General features: G+C 42.6%; 1 protein-coding gene across 1 annotated transcript; it reads right to left on the bottom strand.

Annotated features, from left to right (window-relative positions):
• Nucleotides 1-354: 354 nt before the first annotated feature.
• Nucleotides 355-22,650, bottom strand: crip2 (cysteine-rich protein 2). The gene is made up of 8 exons (XM_084381814.1): nucleotides 22,499-22,650; nucleotides 8,645-8,739; nucleotides 4,011-4,068; nucleotides 3,619-3,750; nucleotides 2,721-2,789; nucleotides 2,528-2,622; nucleotides 2,006-2,063; nucleotides 355-1,733 (listed from the first exon to the last, which is right to left on the bottom strand). The coding sequence occupies exons 1-8, from the start codon at nucleotides 22,539-22,541 to the stop codon at nucleotides 1,666-1,668; spliced, it is 618 nt and encodes a 205-aa protein (XP_084237940.1). The 5' UTR covers nucleotides 22,542-22,650; the 3' UTR covers nucleotides 355-1,665.
• Nucleotides 22,651-24,541: the final 1,891 nt, after the last annotated feature.

Genomic DNA, 24,541 nt, shown 5'->3' with positions numbered 1-24,541 from the left:
ACACAATTTAATGGACATGACAGATTGTGGTTAAGTCTTTTTACGAGTTACCAAGATAAACTCGTCCTAAGTTACCAAAGTAGGGAAGAATAATAGATTAAAATAAAGTTTTTGAAGTGGAACATTTTAAAGAGTTATATGACCCTGAGGTGCAGCATGGAGAAGGATTTTATTGGCAGTTCTCTCTAGTCTGTCTGTCAGTCTTGCTAACCTAGCCAGCTCTGTTTTGCAGCCCCGTCCAGAGAGTCCTATCTTTCTTTCAACCTTTTTTTGATTTTGACATCACATGCTTTTCTAAAAAAAAAAAAAAAAAACCTTAAACTTTTGAAAAGGAAGAAAAATACAAACACAAACTCACACTTGGAGTGTTCGTTTATTGCAATTCATGAACAGAAAAGGAAGTTTTTTTTAAAATCCATCAAACAATAATAGCGATAACAACACAGTCAAAGAGTTTCTGAAATATTTATTCGAGGGGATTAAAAAGACGAATGCGGCAGGGCTTAAGTGCAGCGTTTCAGTTCTAACAACAGTGAGCCCTGCGGCGTCTACGAAGCCCTACGTTGTACAACAGGTAATAAACAAACACAGTAACAGTTGTACAGTAATACTAGGATGCACATTCTTACAGAACGACTTGTCTTCAGTCCGTCTCTACGAGCTAAGCTACTGTTTCTGCTAGTGGCAAGAAAATATAATACTTTGAATAGCGCGTCATCTCTCGGAAAATAACATCAGGGTTATTTTATTTTGAAAATAACAATAAAGATCTTGATCGTAGAGATTTATACAGCTCGTTTAACCTCCTTCATTATCAGTCCCATAAAGGGTAGTAGTACAATGTCTGATTTAATTTAAAGGCCTTGGATTAAAGTAATAAATAGGTTTCTTAGCCCTCCCTTAACAAAACTTTACACACATTCTGCCTTATTTAAAAAAAAAAAGACATTTGTGTTATTTATTAGCATATTTGACATAAATCAGGTCATTAACATGATGCTCAAATGTAAAATAAACTCATTTTGACTCAACATAGCCTCATGGATGTGTTCATGTAACAGTCGCCCTTCGTACAATATGTGAGGATATTTTTCAGTTTTTTTTATTCACATGAGGAATGTTGTCAGGCAGCCAAACTGTAAATATGGCATTTGTGAAAATACAGATTTATTGGCAACGCGCTCCTGAGCACCACCTGTGCGCGCAGCAGCCTCCTCTGGCTGTCAACACGTCACAGTCAGCCCACAATGCACCTTTCCACACCTGAGAATCACTTTCAGTCCCATTTTTTTTAAACATACATCATCTCAAAAGAAATAGGCTGTTTTCAGGGTACAAAATTGCAACGTGAGACCTTATTTTTTTTCCTGTGGTGACATTTAATGTGTTCAAATGTGCAAAAACTGATTAAATCTTTAGGATGGTGTGCGATAACGTACAGCAATCACGTGGGGAATGCTGGATGTGGGCTCTCCTGGAGCGAAAAAACACACGTCTAAGTAGTTTTGAAATCGTTCCTCACGGTGCGAAATCTGCTAGTAGCGGGTCAGAATAACAGGAAAGAAGGAATCTGGCTGGGAAGGAGAAAAAGGGTCTACAAATAATACTGTGGTTGATGGTCAGTGTTGTGTAGAGAAGAGGGATGAGGCTGAGGAACACAAAGGTTCAAGGCTGGGTCACTGCACTGGGTTCCTTCTCATAGATGTAGCTGCCCACACCACCAGTGTTCACGCCTGGAGGAACCACGGGGACAGCAGCGGGGTCGTCAGGGGGTAAACGGGGGGGGAAGAGAAGGTACAGCGTGAGCAAAGGAGAGGCTGCAAAACATTTCCTGTACAAGAATCTGCCGTGTTGTACGTAGGCGACGTTATGATGAAATGACTCCTGTTGAGCAACGCTCAGTGTGTGCAACGTGTGCAGCATGGATGAAGAGCTCAGACATACGACATTCTGTTTTCAAGTGTAGCTGATAATTGGTGGGTTGACAGCACCCCCTAGCGGTTACCTTTGGGCCCGAAGAGGACAGCATAGCATGGTTTGTGGCAGTAGGGCTGGCCGTCATGCTGGAATATAAAAACACAAACATTGACACAGTAGAAAAAAAAAAACTGACGAAGGAAGAAGCTTAACACGTCACAACCACTTCACATGGAGCTGACTGCCTGTCCGGTGCTCCGAGAGCAGTTCATTCTAGTTTTCTCAGAAGTATACTGAGCACAGATTTATGAACCAAACTTTATTAATGCAGAAATATTAATACAGAGACAGGTCTCTGTATTGTTCGACTCTGATGAAGAGGCACAAGTCATTGAAACGTCTTTAACAGTAAGTGTGTTGCCTAAATCTACGTGCTCTACTGTCTTTCACGAAAAAAAAAAGGCATGCTTCTTTTGTCAAGAAACAAAAATTAATATAAAGGCTTCATGATGATATATTTGACCTTTTTCATGACATGAATTATGTGTTACCCACCCCACTTTCCTCTTTTTATTCCCTCTTTTCTTTATTCCCAACGTCTTGTTCTCACCTCTGCGTGGCTTCCAGGAGCCAGAGTCTTGCTGCACCTCTCGCAGCGCAGGCAGGGTCGATGCCAGTCCTTACCCAGTGATGTCACCTTCTCAGCTACGGTGATAAACACACACACACACCTGTGAGACACAATGGCACCAAGCTATTTAGCCTCACACCGTTTTCCGGCCTCACCTCTTTTTCCTACTCACCAAAATACACCTTCTTGTTGCAGCGGGGACACAGGTTGGCCTCTCCGGAAAATGTGGTGATGCTGCCAGCTGCAGACGCATTACAGACACATTACAATACTGGAAATGGTTCAATACATCCCCACTGATCTTTCCAGCTGGGTGTGAAATGTACTAATAACGTAGGAGTATAAAAATAATGTCGGGCCAAGTACTTTACAGCTTTTATACGTTTCAAGAGGGAATTTTTGGGTAATGAGGCTAATTTTGCCAATTTAGATATTCTGGTTTCCAAGTTAAAACACTTTATTCACTCCCTCTTGTAACAGCCAATCGTAGGAGCCGATGGAAGTTTAGTGTACATGTAGTGGTCTGCTCGGCACTGCAGGTGGCGCCAGAAGGGAGGGAAACTGGTTTGGTTTGATTCTGCCATGAATAAATCTTTCTATAAGACAGTTTTCCACATATTCATTCACAAACAGATTCTGTTTTACAGGATAAAAACACTAAAAGTTAAACTGTAAAACATCCAGTCATCTTATAAAACGCATTTAAAGGATTTGGAGTCATAAAAGAAACAAAATTCTTATCGGTGCTGATTGTTTTCTGGCTTTTAAACCAAGTGGATGGAAAATGGCCACTGCACAGCAAAGATAAATCACTGAAGAACACCCGTGTGTTCCTGCTGACAGGGACTTCCCAGAACACACACCCTATCTAACACGTCTGAGAAAATCCTGAGAAAAGGCCCAAAAGACTTCTGTGTATCGATGTGCTTATCATTGAGTCAGCAGCAGCTTTCCTTCCAGCCTTTCGTAATCTTAAGGGACACACACGCCTACTGAAGAGCTTTTTTTCCCCTTCTGTAACTGAGCCACAATTTACAGCACATACAGGGTGAACACATGTTCCCGTTCACCTTTTGATGGTGCCTTGGGTGCGAACACTTTCTTCTCCTCAGCTTTGGCGGCTGAGTCCACACCGGTGGGAGACGCGTTGTTGTTGGCTGGAGTATCGTACACGTAAGAGCCGGCTCCCCCGATGTTCACACCTGGAAAAAAGGTAAAGAAGAGGAGGCGAAATAACATCAGTAACTGCAACAAAGGAGGAGGGAGTATTAATTTGACATATGGCATTGAGATCTGCACTCTTTTATCCTCCTTGACTTAGGAGGGTGGCATGATAAAACACTGTCACAGCAATAAATACAAACAACATAAACAAACAAAGACAACTATCACAAATTACAAATGTGTGTACAACAAATCCAGACAAGATGTTATAAGAGAGTACAGATGACATGTGTTTTACCTTTTGGCCCAAAGAGGGCAGCATAGCATGGTTTGTGGCAGTAGGGCCGTCCATCGTGCTGTTGGAGAGACAGAAAAACACCATGACACACATTTAAAACAAACTGACTCAATAGGCACGTAAGAATAAAATTAAAACCTGGTGACGCAAACGGGGAAAAATCAGCCACGACATGCGATGAGAAGTCACATTTGTGACGCATTTCTCTGACATCGTATATTTTGGTTTCTCGGGTGGAAGAGGAGATGGAGACGTTGTGTCCAAAAACGGAAACAAGCCTGTTTTTTCCATTTCAACACATCTGTATCCAAGAACAGGACTTTGTTGATGAATTCACACTTCAGTGCAACCTTCATCCATGACCGTCTGCCACTTGAGGGGCAGAAAAGCCATTCTGGAGACTTAGATGGCCTGTTGGTGATGCATGCTGGGGAATGTGGCAGTCTTTGCGGGAGCATGTGATCGGCATGGGTAGGGGATCAGGGCTGAGGGCCAGGGTGGCCACTGGTCCAGAGCTCGATGCCCATAGAAGAGAAGAACCAAGCGAATGCCACGGGCATGACGCCAGACCCCGGGTGGTAAGGGAAAAGGGGACAGACTACCCACAATCCCTTCTGCTTTGGCCACATGAGCTCCTTTTCCACAGAAGACGGTGTGGCAGAAAAAAGGATTGCTCTCTCACCTTTAATAATACATCACCCGTGACAGGATCAGCTACTGTTAAAGCAGCCACGCTCTCCATTCTCACTTCCTGTTTGACATTTATGAGATCCGTGAAGGTCCCGGGGCCGATGCCAAGCGGTGACTAAGGACTGATGACTTTCTCAGGACAGGACACACAAGGCCTCATTGTCAAGTGAACTGAGTCGTCTGTTAACAGTCGACTGTACAGTGACACTGAGGATCTGGCTGTGAGACGCTGAGAGACACAGGGACCCTAAAAATGGATTCTTCATCGCTGCGCAGCCCACTCTCTTCCCAGCAGTTAACTTCCCCACATCCTGACACTGAAATCTGTCTTCTCCATCTATTCGTCTTTCTTTCCTTTCCCGACCTGCTCGCTTCCTTCTCCTGTGGTACTGCACATGTTCTAGGCTTGTGAGCCCTTAAAACAAAGCACTGTTCTCATAAAGTGATGTCACTTTTAAAATTGCTTGGAACAGAAAGGTGTGAGGTTACCGGTCTTCTGTCGCCCACTCTTCATCTCTGCCTGAGGCTAGCAGGTCAGGGCTACATTAGCCTACTTACCATTTCCATTAACTACTACTATAATGCATCCAAATCTTTGATCAAACTATCAGTGGTAAAGTTGCATTTTGGGTAATATGGGTGTGAAAATGCATTACATTTTTAAAAAAGCCGATATCTCTGGTTCTGGTGCATTGATTTGAATCTTTTTCTCTATAAACCGTCTATCATTGTTACACTTATCATCATCTTGTGACCCTTCAGATTAACATGTGATCATGTGAGTTTGCAAGTCCATCTTGCCAGGCTTCAAGCTTTGCCCTTGTGACCAAACTAAGTTTGATTTACCAACTGGCTTGCTGGTACTTTCTAATGTCAACCTGACTGGTTGAAGTTGGATGGAGTATGCAGAGGACATGAGAGAAGCAAAGAAGAAGATAGTAAATGGGCTGCAAGTCAAGATTTGATTTTGGTGAAAAACAATCTTGAGAGAACTTTTGAGTTTTTCTTTTTTCTACTTTAGAAACTGTGATGATGCCAGTCTGCCCTGTGTTAAGTCATTCTGCATTCTGTTTTCCACTGAAATACATCACATCAACTGGATTGGATAACTTTTGATACTTAAAGTCTAAACATGATGATCATGAGGCTAGATTATAAACTATATGGAGCACCTTTTTAGATTATTTCTTAGTTGATTCATAGATCTAGCAACGATCCTTCCTGAGAATTTGAAACGGCAAACAATCCCACCTCAAAGCCCATTTATTATCTGATCTGGAGCTTTGGGCCGAATCACATTTGTTTCATGAGCAGATAAAGGATGCCAAGTTCTCATGGATTTGACAATAAACCACTGGGATATGTGGGTGTTCATCACCGGAGATGAAGCTCCAGTTTAACGTCCATACATTCTAGTTAATACTCTGAGACGAAGGTATGCCCTCAGGAAACTGCTGCCCTCCTTTGCTCCACAGATTCATGCTGACCCCCGACTCCTTTTAAAGAAGCAGGGTCAGAACCTTGTGCATACCAGGCCCGAAATGACATCAAACACCCTCCCCAGCAGAAACCACAGTCCCTTTACACGCTTTCCATTTTTTCACGTCTCTCAGCCTGACTCTGTTTCCATGACGATGATCGAGTATTGAGTTTTTCGCCTACTAAAGTCCGGCTCATGGCATGGCGCTGCAGCCCGGGGCGGGATTTGGATGTTGTCCACGGAGAGACAGAGAGGACGGAGGGGGAAGAGGAGGACGGTGGGCAGAGAGAGAGAGAGAGTGCGCTGGCCTCAGAGAGATTGTGTGACTACATTACTGTAATCATGCAGAGATTAAACAGCAGAGCAGCATCCTTTGAGGTCTGCAGGGAGATTGCTTTTGTGTACAAAAGACGCTGAGATCACATCCTTTTTGTGTCGAGATGGCAGCGGGGAGACTGAGAAAGGTGCGTGTGTGATATTCACCCACGTTCAAAGAGAGAGAGCGACAGGGTGAGGATTGAGACGTTGGCTCGGTCATGAAAGGCAAAAGAAGAAAGGGGCATGATAAGAAAACCCCCGGGGTGAAAGTGCCAGATAGTGAGCACAGTGGGGGGAATATGTGGAGATGTGATACTGCAGCTGGATTACGTAACAGAGAGAGAGGAAAAAGGATCTAAAAGCAACTCATCCTGTAACGCTAAGGGGGTTAAAATTCCCACAAGGATGGCTCATATTGACAGACGCAACCAGACACATGACAAGGCAGGAAAAAGGCATGCAGGCAGCAATTTCCTGTACAAAATGCACAAGTTCTGTGAAACTAATGGACAGAACGCCGTATCGCTACCTACTGAAACCCACTTTGAGTCTAATAGCTTGGTTATACTAACTTTTAAAACACTAAAGGTTTGCATTCTGCTTCGGCCTTTTTCTGTTTTTTTTTAATGTAAAGCTTTCACTGTTGATGCTCAATAAAAATATGTATCTTTTAAATGAGATAAATGTAATCATCAGATTCAATTGCAGGGTTGAAGTTTGACACATTAACCTCTAAAGACCCACTTGGTGTATTTTTTGTATTTTTACGGTATTTCATATCTTTCCGAGTCATTTTACTGATGATGTTGAGTTGCCACAACCAACTATTTCTTGACAAATACCTTACAGTTTGACACTGGATCAACTCTGCAGCTCCTCATTTCCCGAGAAGATCTTATGTTAGAGTGACTGCTATCACTGTCCCTGGTCGAGATGGCACTATTAACCATGATCCTATTTTATGTTTGAAAGAGAACGTTCACTGGCTAGAGTAGGAAATGTCAAACCAATGTTTGCACCAACTGTGCTGACTTTTTGGGAAACAAAGGTTCAGACTCTAAAATAGAGGAAGCAATTACAGCTTATTAGCTGAGTTGTACAATTTATTTTTATTTAACTTCCTCTGCTGGGAGTATAAACGGATCCATAAAACAGAAATAGTTTGAGAGGAGTTGATGGTACAAAAATATATTTTGATATATCTGTGGGAACTTATTTTCCTTTTTCGAGACTGAACCAATGATTAATTTAATGCTAGGAGGCTAGTTAGCTTAAACTATGGTTAGCGTTTTCACAGAGGATCCACTGCAGGGTTATCTGTCAATAAATCAATACAGGACCAGGCAGCACTGGCTTCATCTTTTTAGATTTCACAACAACAGTCAATGACCTGTAAAGAAACAGTGGCATGGAGTTTGTTGACCTTTAACCCTGACCGATCAACACCACTGAACTGATACTTTATCAAGAAAAACGACACAACTACCGAAAATAGAACTTGCATTAGCAGCCTTCGAGGTCAATTCAGAGAGGCTTAACAGAAGCCATTTGGTCGACACATTTAGCCACAGTGCTTCACAGCATCACTGAGTGCTTATAACGTTAGCATGAATGGCCACAGTGGGAAGTGAACTCCAACCCCAGGCCATGTTAGTGACGAGCTCCATGCACACGGTCATCTATACAGGCTACAATGAGTCAACAGTGACCCAGTTGCAGAGTTAAAGCACATATCTTGTGGTTTTTCATTGAAAATTTCACCACTTATTTACATTTTTCACGGGCAGACTGACATGAGGTCATGTTAATCGAATGTCTTTGGGTTTTAGACTGTAGGTCAGATATAACAAGCTATGGGAGGACATCTCTGTGGAAAACTGTGAATAGCATTGCCACCATTTGCAGACAACTATTGGTTGAAACAGCTGATCGATTAATCACAGAAACAAGACATAATTAAAATTATTGCTGGTGTAACTGTATATTGGCAGTTATGGAAGTATGAAGTCCCTAATTGAAGTAAAAGCATAACAGTAATGCGTATAAGTTGCAGCACGAGCAACACATTTCTCGCTATGCATCAGCTGCATTTAAGGTCAGCAGTGATGGGACAGTACTGTCCTGTTCCTGGTGGTGTCTTACTGACCTCAGCGTGGCCTCCAGCGTTCAGGAGCTTGTTGCAGCGGTCGCACTTGAGACACAACTTGTGCCAGTCCTTCCCGAGCGATGACACCTTTTCAGCTGCACATGAAAGGACAAAAGACAGAGACAGAGGGACAAGGGTGAGCGCAAACATTCGCATAAAGCAGCATTTATATACATAACGGGGAACAACAGCCTTTATGTCTCTCCATCTCCATCGTGTCATAATGTGGCGTTCAATCGCTCATCGCAGAAAGAGCAATGACGTCCCCCATTGCTCCACTCTCCAGAATAATGATTAGCCTGTACTGTAGATCTGGGCCGATGTGCCCCCGGGGAAAATCCTGTCACCGTGCCAACTGAGTGATCGGGGGTGGGGGATGCTGGGAATGCCAGCGTACCACACAGGATGCTGTGGTGATGTCATTGCGGGATAGACAGACAGTGGCGTGAGTCCCAGTCCAGCTGGAGCAGCAGGGGGTGCCCACATCTAACCCAGATCCTTTGTGTTACCCCTCCAAACACACACACACCCCTCCCCCAGTGTACAGTAGACCCATCCTGCTGCAGACGGCCCTTCAACCCCACTTCCGTTCCCTTTTTTCTCCTCCAGACAAGCAAAGGACCCTAATTATACCCGTTCCAATAATAAGTCCCTGCTGCTTCCACACAATGGGCCCCAAGGAGCTGCTCAGGCAGCAGAGGAAACACCTTCTCTTATCAAGGCAGGGCACAAATAGCCGGATACTTGAGGTCGTTTCCTACATACCCTCAGTCAAAAACATGGACGGCATGTATGCAGACATACAGACGATTACTTCCTGCTGCACTTCCTACTTCTGGCTGCTTTCCTACATGTAGCATAGCATGTAAAAGAACTATGAAATTCCTGCGCCAGCCTCGTGTCAGGATGCAAATTACATTAGACCTTAGAGATTTGACAGTGCCATGTCACTTTGTGAACATGCCGTTCCGAAAGTGACGGCACGAATGCAATTTTGTCCAATTTCGTCCAAAACACGAGGACAAAAGAACAAAAACAAGCTAAATATGGACTTCACAAACAGCTTAATATGATTTTGATAGTTTCCCTGATTTAAAAAAACTTTCATTTAATTATAAAAAGGTCACTTCTGATCAATGAATAACTTTTCACAACCAAACAAGACTTTTAGCCTCCATACCAAACATCTAGAGAACAGAAGGGCATTACAGACTTTTGGTGAAAGTGCTTTTGAAGTTTTAGCACCTTCATCTTTGTCTGAGCTGCAGACACACCTTAAACTTGATTATTTGATAAGTATGGAAGATTATAAAAATAGGATTAAGGACTATCTGATGACTGAATGCACGTGTCCCATGACTGAACACTGATAAATTAATTGTCTTGATGTAATTTGCTGATTGTTTTAAGTCAGGCACTTGGTTTTTTTCCAACGCGAACATTTTTATATCGTCTGTTGTTGTTTGTTCCGCGATGTAAAACTCTGAGAGAATCTCAATTCAATTCCTGGTAAAATAAAAGGTAAACCAAACAAACGTAAATAATGATACGGCTGATTCATGAGTGGAAAATGCTTTTCAACATGTGACTTGTCCCTGCAGATGTTTATCCTCCAATCAGTTTCTCCCTGTCAATTAAGACTTTAAGCCCAATGGCTAAAAACAAGCCCCTGGAGAATAGGTGGGGAAGGAGTGAGGGGTGAGGGGTGAGGGAGGGGAGGCCTCGCATCGACACTTAAGAGCAGAGGAATGCTGACTTGGACACTGCCGGAAATGTTAAATCACTCTTAAAGATAATGTTAGTCTGACTAAAAAGCCAAGAATAAATCTCTGTAAATCAATAATCTGCTCTTAAATCAGTGGACGGCCACAAAACATTCCAGTTAAAAGGACAATAAATTTTAATTGGATTAGTATCTGTAGTCTGTATAACTTGCTGTCACTGCTTAGATACCAACTGTCACACAACTATTACCAGTGTCGATCTCTTCAGCTGTTTTCTAGAGCACGAGTGGTACATCGGCCTTTCACAGATACGACTGTATCAGCGTGTATATGTGACGAATAATTAATATTTTAAGAGATTTTAACCTGTTCAGAGTTTTTTGTGCAACTTTCAGTGTCAATGAGTATTTTCTTAGGTAAATTTAACCTTTTTTATAGTGTACTTTTGAATTAGAGAATGATCGTAAACCTTTATCGCCTTCAGACGCTGTTTAAAGAGGCTAAATGGAACCAGCAGGGGATTAACCTGTCTGAGTGTGTGTGATTTATTTCCTCCTTTAATCTGAATATACACATATACCTGACACCTCTACAGCATGAAAAATGCTGCCAGTGTGTCCTCAATGCGGATTTAGTGCGTGTGTTTATGTCATCGACTGACTCACGAGCAGACGCACCTCCAGACAGATTTAAAACATCAGCTCGTGAATGGAAACAGACGTCAGAGCCTTACCAGTATGTCCTCATTTCTCTCTGTGTGTTGCAACAAAGTCCGCCGTTTAACAGCTCCCTGTTTTTAAAGGGCAGTTGTTATTGTAAGAGGGGTGAGCCTGTCTGTCTGCATTATGTGTTGTGGGAGTTATAGAGTGGGGGAGGTGGAGGGGATCTGCCTCTGGCCCAGATGTTTACATGACGCGAGCCTCTATCCTTATTATCCTTCAATGCTCCAAAAAGAAAAATCCAGAAAATACGCATTTAGGTTGACATGCTACATGCAAAGATGGAAATGATATAGATAAATAAAACATAACAGATAAATATTATGTAACGACTGCTCCAATAAACTGATTCAGACGGTTCTTCGTCTCCCAAAATAGTAAACGTGTGGGCACAAATGAGGCAAATGAAACGCCACCGAGTCTTCCTCCGCCTCATTACGGCAACAACCTGAGGGATAAATGCACCCGCCTGTGTAAACAAACAGGCTCCTGTTCGCGGGGAAGTCTCTCCGGATATTCACATCTACATTGTCAACATCGATGAGGAAGCGCCAAATCCTTTTAGCCAATTCTCTCACGACAGCCGGCAATTTCCCCCTCGCTCAAAAGCACACAACAAAGGATTCCCCTGTGACTGAATGTAAACAGTGGGGCCGCTTTGGGAAATTGAACACTTGCGGTGCACCTCACCTGACATTTGTCTCTTTTGTTCCTTAAAAATCTACATAGAAATACCTGGAAATTACATAATTCAGGTAATTCAGGTCGCCTGGGGAAACCCTTTGACGGCAATTCACTTTCAATGAAAACAACACACCAAAAATATGGAGCAGCTGAAGAATTAAAAATCCCCTCCTAATCCCAAGGATGAGGTCCATCCATGAAATCGGATGAAGCTCATCTTGGCAGTTAATGGAGCCAAAAACATCAGCAATCATAACAGATGATCATGATAGATTCAGACAGCTGTTTTTGTTAAGGAAGATGCTATCATTCAAAAGTGTATTACATTCACATTGGACGTTTTTTAATAAATTCATATAGTCCAATATTTATTTTTGGACTTAATATGTTGCAGCTGTTAGAGATGCTGCAGCTTAATACAGCTGGACTGGTTTAACGTGATGGTTGCTGCGTGGGAGGTGCTGAACAAAGTGTTAAATAGAGCTGCAGTAAATAGTCAATTAGCCGATTGAAAGAACATCACCATCGATTAATGGTTTCAGTCATTTTTCATGCAAAAATGTCAAACATTTGCTGGTTCCAGCTTCTTAAATGTAAGGATTTGCTGCTTTTTTGGGTCATCTATGATAGATAATGAAGACTCTTTGGGTTTTGGGTGGCTGGTCGGACTAAAGAAGCAATTTTAAGCTGTCATGATGGGCTGTGGGAAATGGGCATGAACATTTTTGGCATTTTTTTTGTTTAACATTTTACAGACCAAAACATTTGATTAATCACAAAATCAATAGGCAGATTAATTAATAATGAAAACAGTCATTGGTTGCAGCCTTAGTGTAGCCTTAATGTAATTTCCTTAATGGTTAGTTGACGAATGAGCAATAAGAAAAAAAGCTTCTTTTTATTTTTATTTCAGGACATTATGTCATGAAAGGATGAAAGAGAGTGAAAGGTATTACATAAATATCTGGGCATGTGGACGCATCAGACTGGCTGCAGAGGTTCATGTCATCATTGAAACTTTTTACTTACATTTAATTCATATGATAACATTAAATACTGACTGGGAGATGATGATGCTACTGCAGGAACACTGAGCCTCCAAGCGAGAGGATGAGAAAAACTGAAAGAGTTCTGATCAGAGGTCATCGCCAAAAACCATATGATACCTGCACGACCGTAAGCTGCTTAACTTCATTTGTAAATTCCTGGTCTAAGCTCTTCAGTCTGTGGCAGGCTTCCCTGATTGCATTGTCAATATGGTTTAAATCACTCCGACGGGCTGCTGCTGACTCCACTCCTCACTGATTCAGCCTCAGTGTTTACAAGTGCTCTGTTTCACTGATGCTACTGAACATTAATCAACTGGAGAGGAGGGAAAAGCTCGACGTACTTGAAAGTGTTTTTGTGATTTTGAAGAGGTCGGTGTGTTTAATCCACAACAACTGCCGTTAGAGCTTCGCAAATGTGACGAGATGCGAAGAAACAGAGGCACGGCGAGCGCCTGAAACTGTGCGCTGCACCACCTGATGCACATAAACACAACCTCAGCTGTTGCACTCCACCCTCCTCCGCACAGTTAATTTGATGTGGAGCCAGGAAATTACTAAACAGGCTCAAGTGCAAAAAAGTGATGCCCAAGGAAAATGCCATTACGACAGCATTACCGCTACCACTGGGATTAAATTAAGGGGTAATATCTCATATAAACACTGTATTTTTGACATTCATAACTCAAGGCATGGGTGAGTAATCCAGGTGTTTTTACCTCGCTAAATGGAAACAACATTAAACTGGAGCATGGCTCATGCTTTCAGATAGACCGTCATTGGTAGGTTGAAATAGAGAGGATGTTGTTTATTGTGAAGGTTTTTCATTTTGCACTGGTGGTCTACATGAAGACTTAATTATGACGCATTTATTGCTTCATTTAAAATGTCATAAAAATGCAACTGTAAAGGCTGTGAGCTGCCAACAAGAAGCTTCCAGGACATTGTAATGGGAGCGGTTTCATACATTTAATGTACAAAAAGACATTGCGCTTACTCCTGTAAGGTGCATGCGCAAGTACTTAGAGTGTTGCAGCTTTGACTACTTTGAACCATGACTTGTTGAGCAAAGCGCACAAGTCGAAGAGCAATATAGACAAATACAAGCTCTAGAAGTATATACTGCAGTTGTGGCTCAACAGTTGGCGGTTTGGCCCAACGTCCTCACATAACCGGTGAAAAAAACAGTTTTGAACATCTTTTCATCTGAGACGTTTTTTTAGATATGCATCGATTGCAGTTTTTTTGGCTGATCGTGTTTTCCAGACTTCAAGTCTGACCTGCAGATCCAGAATTTCTTTCTGTCCAAGTACTATAAACAACAGCATACACAAATGTAACCCTTTTTTATTGGAAAATTCAATTGGCATCTTCGTAATATGACAGCGTGTCAGTGTTATATTACAAACATACCATTGAGCAGAAAAGTGTTGACTGTAAATGATGGCATAACGCAATAAAGACTCTCTCGGTGGCCTAAAAATGGAAACAAGTGCACATATTTTGGGTTCCAATCACTGGTCGGTCTACTGGTGCATCTGTACTGTTTTTTAAATGTCTTTTAAATGGAAAAACGCTCACTTGGATAAGTCAGTCAGACGTATTCACACTTTATGGAGTCTAGCCATAACGGATGAACTAGACAAACAGACTGTAACTGTAACAGACCACAACTAATGAGAAAGCACACTTTTCCCTGACTTCGCCATAGTTTATTTTGAAAAACTGAGCCTTTTTTTGATGCTCTAATGACATATTAACCATAAAATATCAGCAGAGAAAACAAGGATGGGGGCAGTCGTGGTCTTTTTTTCCCGAAGAGAAATCTTTGATTGGGCCTAACTTTGTTCCTGAGATATTTATTTGGAGTCATGAGACATCTAATGCAAAGGGCGAAAGCATCAATTCAACATCAAATAGATCAGTATCATTGAAAACCCATGACTCATGTGTGAGCATCAGTTCTGCTTCCAGAGATAGAGGGACATCAGAGAACTTCAGTCTGGTTCTAATTTAATTCATGTTGTTTATGATTCACTTACACTTCAGATCATATTACGAGAGAAGCCAATTACTCTCCGCGTACAGACGGTCTGTAAGAGGAGCAGCATGGGAGCTGGACGGCTGCAAATGTTCCACAAACACGCTGTAATTGGACGGAACATTAAGCAACAGAACTTTAACGAGGAGTCTTCAGAGGGAAAATGTTAACGGCCCATTCTCTCCAAATGACTTAATTATGGCTGCTTAATTGTCAGCATTGACAGGGGCAGATGCGGTCCGAACACCGCAGCTGACGATGGACTGAGATTGGACCCGGGGGGAGGGGGTCAGGAGGAAGTCCATCACAAGTCACAACAGATAAACAAGCACTCGCACTCACACTGGACATTTACACAGCTGAACTCCCAGCATGCAATGAGGCAAGAATGTCCGCCAGGGAGGCTGGGCTGTGAAATCTCATATGGGTGCTCTCTTATCACTCAATAATTCGATCAGGCTGCAACGGGGGGGAAATCTAATGACAAAGAGGACGATGCCGTGTCCATGCTTGGTGTGCTGCAGGAGGACATGAAACCAGCTGTAGGCAACTGTAAAGAGCGCCGTTCCTGGTTGTTTAACAGCTTTAAGAGAAGAGTAAATACATAAAACAAGCTTTATAGAAGCATAAGGGTAAATGCTCTTCATTAAAGACCTCATTGATGTATAAAAATGTACAGCTTATAACCATATTTTCAATCATTTTGTCACGGATGATGATGATAACTTCACAAGCGTTCATTCATGATGTAACCAATGTTATTGTAAATATCTCTAAATCACGGTTGGCTGGACTCCGTTCTCTTGCACCCTCTGGTAATGTGGACCCATCTGTTCAGCTCTTCCAACAATAAACCCGTCCAAAACACACTCATGAACCAAAACACACACACACTTTGCTTCAAGGATCAGTGACAGCTGAGGCCACGCGGGTGTTTTTCTGTTTTTTGGCCTTTGTCACAGCAGTGTGATAACTGCACGTCCTAATAAACAGCATGCACCTGAATCACTGACTTACTGGAGGCCGAAAAAGGCAAAGCAGAACCCAAACATGGGCGGTATACAATACTACTGGCTTATATCTCAAGAGAAATATACGAAAGGAAAAAACAAGCAGCCTGTGTTTCCTTCTCTGCATCCTCTTACTATTCTTTTCTCTGGAGTACGAACACCCTCAAGGACTTGTGACCTTTCACTAAACTTAGAGACAATCGCCATTCAGGCAGGCACACAAGGGCGTTCAACCTTACAGGGGAAGTGACTTGGAAGGAGTTTTCAGTCGAGGAAGAAGTTGTGCATTAAGAAAACATTCATCACATACTTGAGTGTCGGGACAATCATCATCATTTCAATCACTGTCATTTTGCAAAGACATGTTTCAAGTCTAAGAGGCATTGTCATTTACAGGCAATATGCCAAGATTGTAGGGCTTAACACCAGATGAGCTGTATGGAAGCTTTTTTTCGGTTTGAAGCCACAGTTGTTTAGGAGAAAGCTGCAAAGCTGTCACGCTCTGAAGCTCCAGAAATGTTCTGTGGACTACGAAACTTCACCCGACTTTCCATCAGCATGAGCTTGAGTAAATCTAGGAATACTTTTATGAATGAGGCCTCAGCTGAAAAGTGAGCTGACCCCAGCAGTGATGTGTTACACATCAGAATTGATTTGTTGAGGGTCAGTATGTGCACGCAGCTCTCTGTGGCGCTCTCAGTGACTGTGCAGGGTGTGGACTGATGCTCAAGGCTCCACTAGGAAACACGTATTTGGATCACTGTGGCTGATGCAACCCCATGGCAAAACCTAGCTCTGGAGGTCGTCTGTCGCCTCAGCCAAGGCGAGGTTTCCTCCCCAGGCTTTCTCCCTCTCTCTCCCCCCCTTCTCCCTCTCTGAATAAAAGAGGCCGACCTCGTGAATCCTGCCGGCTGACGTAAATGGGCTGCAGTTAAGTTGCATCCTGTCTGCACTGGTCAGAGAAGCCGCAGGCAAACCGCTGCTCCACAGCTCCCTGCCTCGGTGACTCGTTCACCCTCCCTGAATCCCCGGGATTGCCTGCCCCACACTGCACCTCCTCTCTAACCTGTCAGGACACTGTGTCCCGGCTGAAGATCTAGTCTGCATGACTAGCTTACAGATTAGTGGACCCTGTCTTCAAACGAGGAAGTATCACTTGAACTGCACCCTCAGATCTTGCCTTTGGTAATTGGATAATCAGCCCTTGAGGGGTAGACATCACATGACAGAGGCAGAAAATACACATGTGCTTAGAGTGAAATCATCTGAGTCTTGCAAAGTGGCATAATAAAATCATCTACGTGAGCACAGGGTTATATGAAGTAAGTCCCTTTGAATGTGTTAAAAAAAGACTAATTTTTGCCTCAGTGTACCATGACAGCTCAGACTCTGACTGATCTCTGAACTTCTTTCTGTCATCTTACTTTAGTCTCTCTATGTGTATGGAGTCATGAAGCCAGAGATCACATGCATTTTTTTACATTTAAGCACGAGAAGTACGTTTCACAGAGGGATCATTGCCTCAGTTTGCACCCATGGTGCATCTTTACACTGACTTTACATCTACTCTCTGACCCTACAGTGACCACAGAGGATGGACATATCAGGTCAGAACATTTATAATGCGAGTATTTACAACTTAGTATGTAAAATCAATCTGCAATTTAGGATTTTTTGCAGCTCTTCAGTCCACGCTCCACCTCGCAGAGACGTTATAAAGAGGAGACCAAGAACTAAAAGCCATCTTAGCAAGTAGAATCAACGAAGAGCCTGTTGGTGGGAGAAATCTCTCTGATTCGCTGTTCAGCTAAGCGAAACCTTCCGGAAAAAAGTAAAAGGAAGGCTTTCTGAACCTGTCGCTTTAGTACCCATGATTCCACCCATTATCATCTATTATTTTTTGCCTTCATTTAGACACAGGCGACATGAGGCGACACAGCATTTGGCTTTCGTCGCCACTTGTTCTTTGTTGTTGGTTTGGTGTCTCTGGGCTTTAAAAGGGACTTTGGTTGACTGCCTATACAAGAGTGAGTGCACACAGAGGACTATTATGAAGAGAAACAAAATATAATGCAAATACGTTGACTGTTTATTGCTGAAAAAGTGTATAAATAATATCAAAAATGAGATTCTGCAAAGGAGTTTAACTTTTGAGAGTGAGTCATTTGACTGAACTACAGACAACCAACTTTGTTCCTCTGTGCCTGTTATGTAACAGGTCATTCTGCTGCAAGGTGGAGCGGTTTCACCTGTGTTGGGGCCAGACTTTCAGCACCAGGCTTAATGCCATCTCCATTAGGGGATCATATTTGTGCCTCAAAAAGGCAGAGAAAAAAGACCCTCATTGAGTGGCGCACAGTAGCTGGCAGGTTATGCAATGGCAACAAGCAGGAGGCAACGACTCAAGAAATGATGTTACATAACTGACAAGGCACATTCACACAGCCCGCCGGGCAGCCAAGTGGAAAACAGGGTACTCTAGCATTGACAGAAGAGAGGGGAGGAAAAACAGGGGTATTGTGTGGATGTTTGGGGTAAGAGCGGATCAAAGAAAGAGGTGTGTGGGAAACATATCATCAGGCTGAGAGGACGAAGGTATTCTGCCTCGGTGGGAAGGACAAACGTGCACGGGCACAGAAAGAGCTTTGTGTGAATAGAGATGTCGCTTCTCATTATAATGCATGAGGCACTTTGGGAGTCTCCGTTTAAATAAAGGCGAGCCATCTCACCCCATTTTCCCCCAGTCCTTGTTGTTAAAAAAAATTAGAGGAATAGGAATTCAGGGCCTGAGGCAAGAGCGAGGGATGTAAAGAAGAGGAAAGAGAGCCAGAGTGGGAGAAACTGGTGAATGAAAGAGAGAAACTCACAGCAGAGCACCATTAGTTCCCATTAAGTCCTCGTTTATTCACTTAGCTGCACAAAGATGCATTGCTCTCAGTTGTCAGGCACAGGAGTTGAATTTGGGAATTAGTGAGCCATGCTGTGTTGTGTCCTGCACAGACTCTATCACACGAAAACATTGCATTTCCACTGGGCCCGGTCACATGGCCGCCAATAGTCCCTGGTGTATTCTAAGCATCTCTGAACCACAGGAACTAACAGATGTGAGGCCACAATGTGGACGTTGGGAATTTGAAGTCAACCGACCCTACAATTAAAAAGTAGGATGTTCACATTCTTTAAACACCAGCAACAAGCAACAGTTTCCTGCACTTTAAATGATAAGTTCACCCATAAATGAGAATTCTGTCATTATCTACTCGCCCTCATGTCGATTGGAAAGTTGGGTGAAGTTTTGTAGTGCACAAAACATTTCTGGACCCAAGTGGCTTCATACGGCTCGCCCAACGTAATACAAGTCTCCAGAAGCTCCGGGATCCCAAATTGATTTGGAAGGACGTTAATTACACCATTTTAAGTTGAAATCTTCACTGTAGCTGTTATGCTAAAAGCATTCGCTTGCCCCCTGTCTGACAGGCTCAGGCTTTATACAAGAAAAGACGCTCGCTGTCTGTAGAGCACTGTGTTCATTTACTGCTCATGCATATCAAAACATTTCTTCTTGCTGCAGTTTCACATTAAATGCATTTAAGTGGTGAAACGCTAGTTGAAATGCCTTGTGTTCCGTGAGTTTAGCACGCAAAGCTATCGTTCATCAATCATGTGTCAACAGAGCAAATGAATCCATCATTTTCAGTATTTGTTAACAGTGGATCAGTTTGAAATATGTCAGGTAACAGATTTTTACAGTCTGTGGGAGTGATGGAAATAAAAATGAGTTGTTAGATGAAGAGCTGCAGGCGAAAGGCTGAATGCCTCCCACTTCTCAGTGAGGTAACCAACTCCTCCGTCATCTTTAACCTTTTCGCGTTCCCTGTTAGCATTGAGTTTATAATATTATTGCCAAATAGGTGCTTTTACTTTTCGCTTCAACAACAATTGCTCCGCCAACGTCTTGCCGGTCAACTCAATTATTGATTAAATACCTGCCTGAACGTCCACACACTGTGGGGAACACAGACTACCACGGAAAGCCCTCTACTTCAGTTGTTTAGGAGGATGCTGCAACACTGTTTGACCGTGAAGCTCTAGAAACATTTTGTGGACTGTGAAACTTCACCCAACTTTCCATCTGCATGGGGACGAGTAGATAAATACTTGAATTTCATTTTGGAGTGAACTTTTCCTTTAAAGTCGTTGAAACTTCCCAAGCAAAGAGAATGGCAGCGACAGTCAACATTTGCCTTTAAGTGGAAATGCAATTGAACCACTACCACCTTAAAACAGCTGTATATTAAAGTCACGAACGGAAAATAATAATAAACATTTCCCCGAAACCCTAAATAATTTAACTCCCAGACTTGTGGCTCACCACCGCCACGTTAAATGACGTTCTTTTGCAGAAGAGTTGAACGCCTTTGCCTGCAGAATCCAATATTGAGCAACACCAGCTGGAGGACCAGGTGGGTAACTGCGGGGTGGGCCAATCACTGCTCTATATGGAGCACACCGCGAACCACAAGACGAAAAAGTGGGAGCAAAATGAGACGGGAAATAGACAATTTTCTCTATCAATAACACATGTCCTGGTGTAGATGAAACGCAGGGGATGTTTTTTCCACTTTACACCCACTTTTACTGTTCTGCAGAACTGCAAATTCACCTTCACGTGGGATTTCTTACGTCTCCGGAGAGCGGGTAGGAGGATGTATGTAGGTGGAGCTGCAGTATCTGAAATTCATCACTGACATGTTGTTAATGCATCAGGCTGTGGGCAGCAAGGCAGGCCAAACTTCTCTCCCACCCTGACCTCTCCCATGCCTTGTCATAATTTTCTCAGCCTCCCGTGCAATGACTGAAATTAAATTATGTCATTAACACCTCCCCTCACTTTCTCCATCCTCCCTGGTTTGACGTGTGCAGCTGATTCCACCCATTTTGGCTTCTTGTAGCCGTTCATCATCCTTACAGTCAACCCAGCCCCGAGGCACTCACCACCCATTAAGACACACCCGAACCAAAAATAACTCCCGCCAGGATGAATCTCAGTACGTTACATAAAAAAATAACATACATCACAGAGCGGCTGTGACTCACCCGCTGCAGCAAATTAAGGCTACGGCATAAATGAATACACAGACGTGCATGAAATCCGCATTTGAGGAAAATAAAAGCGTATTTGCACAGATATTAGTCCATGCCACATTGAGTCTTGGGACCCATAGGATGAGCAGCAGCTGTGAGGTTTGCTGCCACTGCTGTTACGTAAGAGGACTTGCATCCACTCACATAATTGATTCTGACCCCCGTGACAGCGCTGATGTGTGCTGCGAAGTGTAGAAAAGATCAGCACCGAGGAACACATTTTTTTTTTTTGTTCCCAGCATGCGGCCAAACATAAACACAGGATTACTCTCGGTTCAGCAGGACAGCAGCATGTTCCCTAAAAATAAACAGCGCAGGGTGCATATCATGCGTAATCTTCGGATTCGAAGCAGCGATGTAAATTTTTGTTTATTTTCATGACCTGAGCTCCTTTAATCCTCAGCTTTGCTCCTCTTTCACTGTAAACATCTGTTATGGTAAATATAAGATGCTAAGTGTAACACAACGCTCTTTGCCCGAGTGAGTGTTTGCCATCTTTGTTTACATGAACGCAAAGGATGCATGTGTACAGGTTTTCATCCCACTGACGCAGCATGATGTTGCCGTGCTTCTGTGTGAGTGGGCAATCTCAGCATATGGCATATCTGCACTCTTGGCAGAGACTTTACATCAGCGAGCCTCCAAAGCCAACTGCCACGCTTGGATGTCCACCAAACACAACAAATTAAAAATGGCACAGATCAGCATCAAAATACGATAAATCATTCATCCAGTGTTGTGAATTTAATGCAGACGGGGGCATGTTTGCTTTCATAATCATTCAAAACACTCTCTGCCTGATGGAAACCTATACATTTGTGAAATGTCTTCTCTTAGGGCTTTTGTTGACACTGACCCCCACTCTCCTCACCAGCTTTTTGTTTTCCCAATCTCTGTGAATCATTTACACCGCCAGCAACTCATTCCCAGAAAAAAAGAAAAGAAAAAAAAAGTCTGATCTAAGGAATGCTGAGAAATTTACTTATGTGAGAAATTCCTTAGGGAAATGTAGGAATGATTTACATTTTCCCACTCCTGAACAAAAAATAAATATTAAAAAGTCTAAATAATACAATATTGAGCTTTATGAATGTAGTATATGTCTACTGTCGAACATACACCACATATACTTTCAATGTCTTCATGCATGTTGTGTATATTGGCCAGAGAAGGAGCCAGAAGTGCGTGTTTAAAAATGCATTCAGAACTTCATTTAAAAAACAGGCATTTTTAGTCAAACCCAACGTAGCTGAATTCTGGCTGTGTTTACATTTTTTCAATGAATGGGCATTAACTCCCCTGTATCCGAATAAACATACTGCTCGTCTCATATGTAAATTAAGTAGCTGTAGCATTACAAAAACCGCAGAACAAGTTGTCCCCAAAAAACAACGATGCCCTGTAAACAGCTGACGGACGCTCACCCAAATGACCCAAAAATCATTTTAAAAAAACGTGAGAGCAAACAAAGCGGCCGTTACTTACCGAAATACACCGTCTTCTCACACTTGGGGCACTTTGAAGACATGTTGCGATGCAGTGGTTCGAGTGGAAGTGATGTGTTTTGTCTGCGGTCTGTCTCCACTTTCTCCTCGTCCTCTGGCTCCTCTCTCCACAGCAAGTGTCCCGCTCCGTTCACACGAGCTGGGAGCATCTATTCAGTCATTTGAATAGCCCCGCCCCCGCCACGATACCCGTCCTCGTGCCCCCTTCACGTGTTGTGGGAAATAAATGTCCCCCTTGAAGTAGTTTTGTAGAAGAAATTCAAACTCAGTGTATTTACAATATTAATGTGGTAATAATGCAAACTCAGACATGTGTATTTTTCTCCCCCATAACTGAATAAACAAGCTGCTTTAAGAGGAAAATAAGGTCCCCAGAGCGCTGTTTGAAGCTAGAGAGGTGGCAGGGTCCGCCACATATAAACAAAGAAAAACAGTATGAAATTGTGTTGTCCTTTAAGGTCAGTTTGTTTATTCAGTAATGCTTTGAAGAATGTTTGTTAAGGCATTAAATCCAATTAACGAAGATCTTTGTCCCCAAAACTACATAGTGCACCTTTAAGTAAAAGTCTTAACGTATGACATTAAAATACAGATGGAATGTAACTAAGTATATTTAGTCCAGCATCGTAGGCTACTTAAGCGCAATTTGTGGTACTTGAGTATTTCCAGTTTCTGCTACTTTTTACCCCAGTGCATTTATCGTATTTGATAACTTTAGCTACCACTACCAGGCTGAATCAACGCCTAAGTAGCTAATTTTTAAATTTAAATATTCTGTCAGCAATTTAAAAAAAATGATTCTGATAATCAGGAAAATGCTGAATTTTGGATCTGATAATCCGCCTGGTCAATAATTTAAGTACAGTTATTGCCAGAAAACTACTTTTGATACTTAAGTTAGCTTAATATCAGTTGCTTTTAGACTTTTACTCATGAACTGTCCAAATGAGTGACAACCAAAGTAATATTTTAGCACAATATCTTTACCTTAACACTTTTCCTAAACTATGATTTTTGGGTACTTGAACAACACTGATTACATATACCGTCAATATATGTACTGTAGTATCATCAAAAGTACAAGTAAAAGTAAATTATACTTATATCATACATATATTTATATGTAACTGCAATGTAAAGCAAACATTTTCAAAATTTAGCGTATACTAAAAAGTAGCGTTCAGTTGTAATGTGTTGTAATTTGAAATGGCTATAAACACTTTAAGTGTTCGAAATGGTTGGATGGCACATTGTACCCTACAATCTAATTCTTTTCAAGCATACTCTAACCTTTGCAATGCTCGCTGTATTTCAAGTGTCGTGTTTTACTAGTAGTGCATGAATGCAGCATTTCTTTCTCTATGGGCCTGCCCTGTGGTCTGTCACAGCCAGCCTAGGCCAGGCGGGAAAGCTTTTGAGTGCTAGGGCAGTCCCACTTCCTTTTTCCCGTATTCTAGCAGAGGAGTGGGAGTAGTGTTTGGTTGAATCACAATGCTCTCTTTCAGAGTGAGTGACTTGTAGGAATTTGTTAGGCCAAGGAAGACGCTGAAACGTGGCTCGGGAGGATCGGCTTTCCCTCATAGGAAGACTGCTGGCTTTGTGTCAAAATTAGACCAGCTCGAGGGAGACGGGCAGAGCTGAAACACAGCCTCTGAATTTCTCACAATCCAGAACGGAATGTCATTGTAGGATTAGTGATGACTAATTAAAAATATGATTATCAGTTCCTCCGGCAGTGTGCCTCCTCTTTCCACCAGGCCTCTTGAGCGTGACTGAGGTCATCTATTTCACACATCGGTGCTTGTCTGCTCTGTCTGCCGAGTGACACAGTGCAGAATCTGGTCCAGGAACAGACACTCTGATATTTCCCACATCTGTGTCCCGCCTGATTAGCACCCGTCAGCATGTCTGTAACCGGTTCCTCCTTATCTCTGAGCTCACTGTTTTAAAAAAAAAAACACTCAGTCAGGTGGAGACTAAACGGTCAAAACTGTACACTGGGCAATCCCGATCAGCAACAGCG

The sequence above is a fragment of the Pagrus pagrus genome, assembly GCF_965226575.1.
Source record: "Pagrus pagrus genome assembly, chromosome: 18".
NCBI lineage: Eukaryota > Metazoa > Chordata > Actinopteri > Spariformes > Sparidae > Pagrus > Pagrus pagrus.
Note: the sequence above shows the minus strand (reverse complement) of the source record. Positions and strands in the feature narration are given on the sequence as shown.

Bases quoted from the DNA above. Each gene is read 5' to 3' on its own strand.
- crip2 (XM_084381814.1), bottom strand. From the start codon at position 22,541: ATGTCTTCAAAGTGCCCCAAGTGTGAGAAGACGGTGTATTTCG. The intron at 3,751-4,010 runs GTAAAACACATG...CCTTTTTTCCAG, and splicing joins TGCCCTCTTTGGGCCAAAAG to GTGTGAACATCGGGGGAGCC. The intron at 2,064-2,527 runs GTGAGAACAAGA...TTTATATTCCAG, and splicing joins CTCCTGGAAGCCACGCAGAG to CATGACGGCCAGCCCTACTG.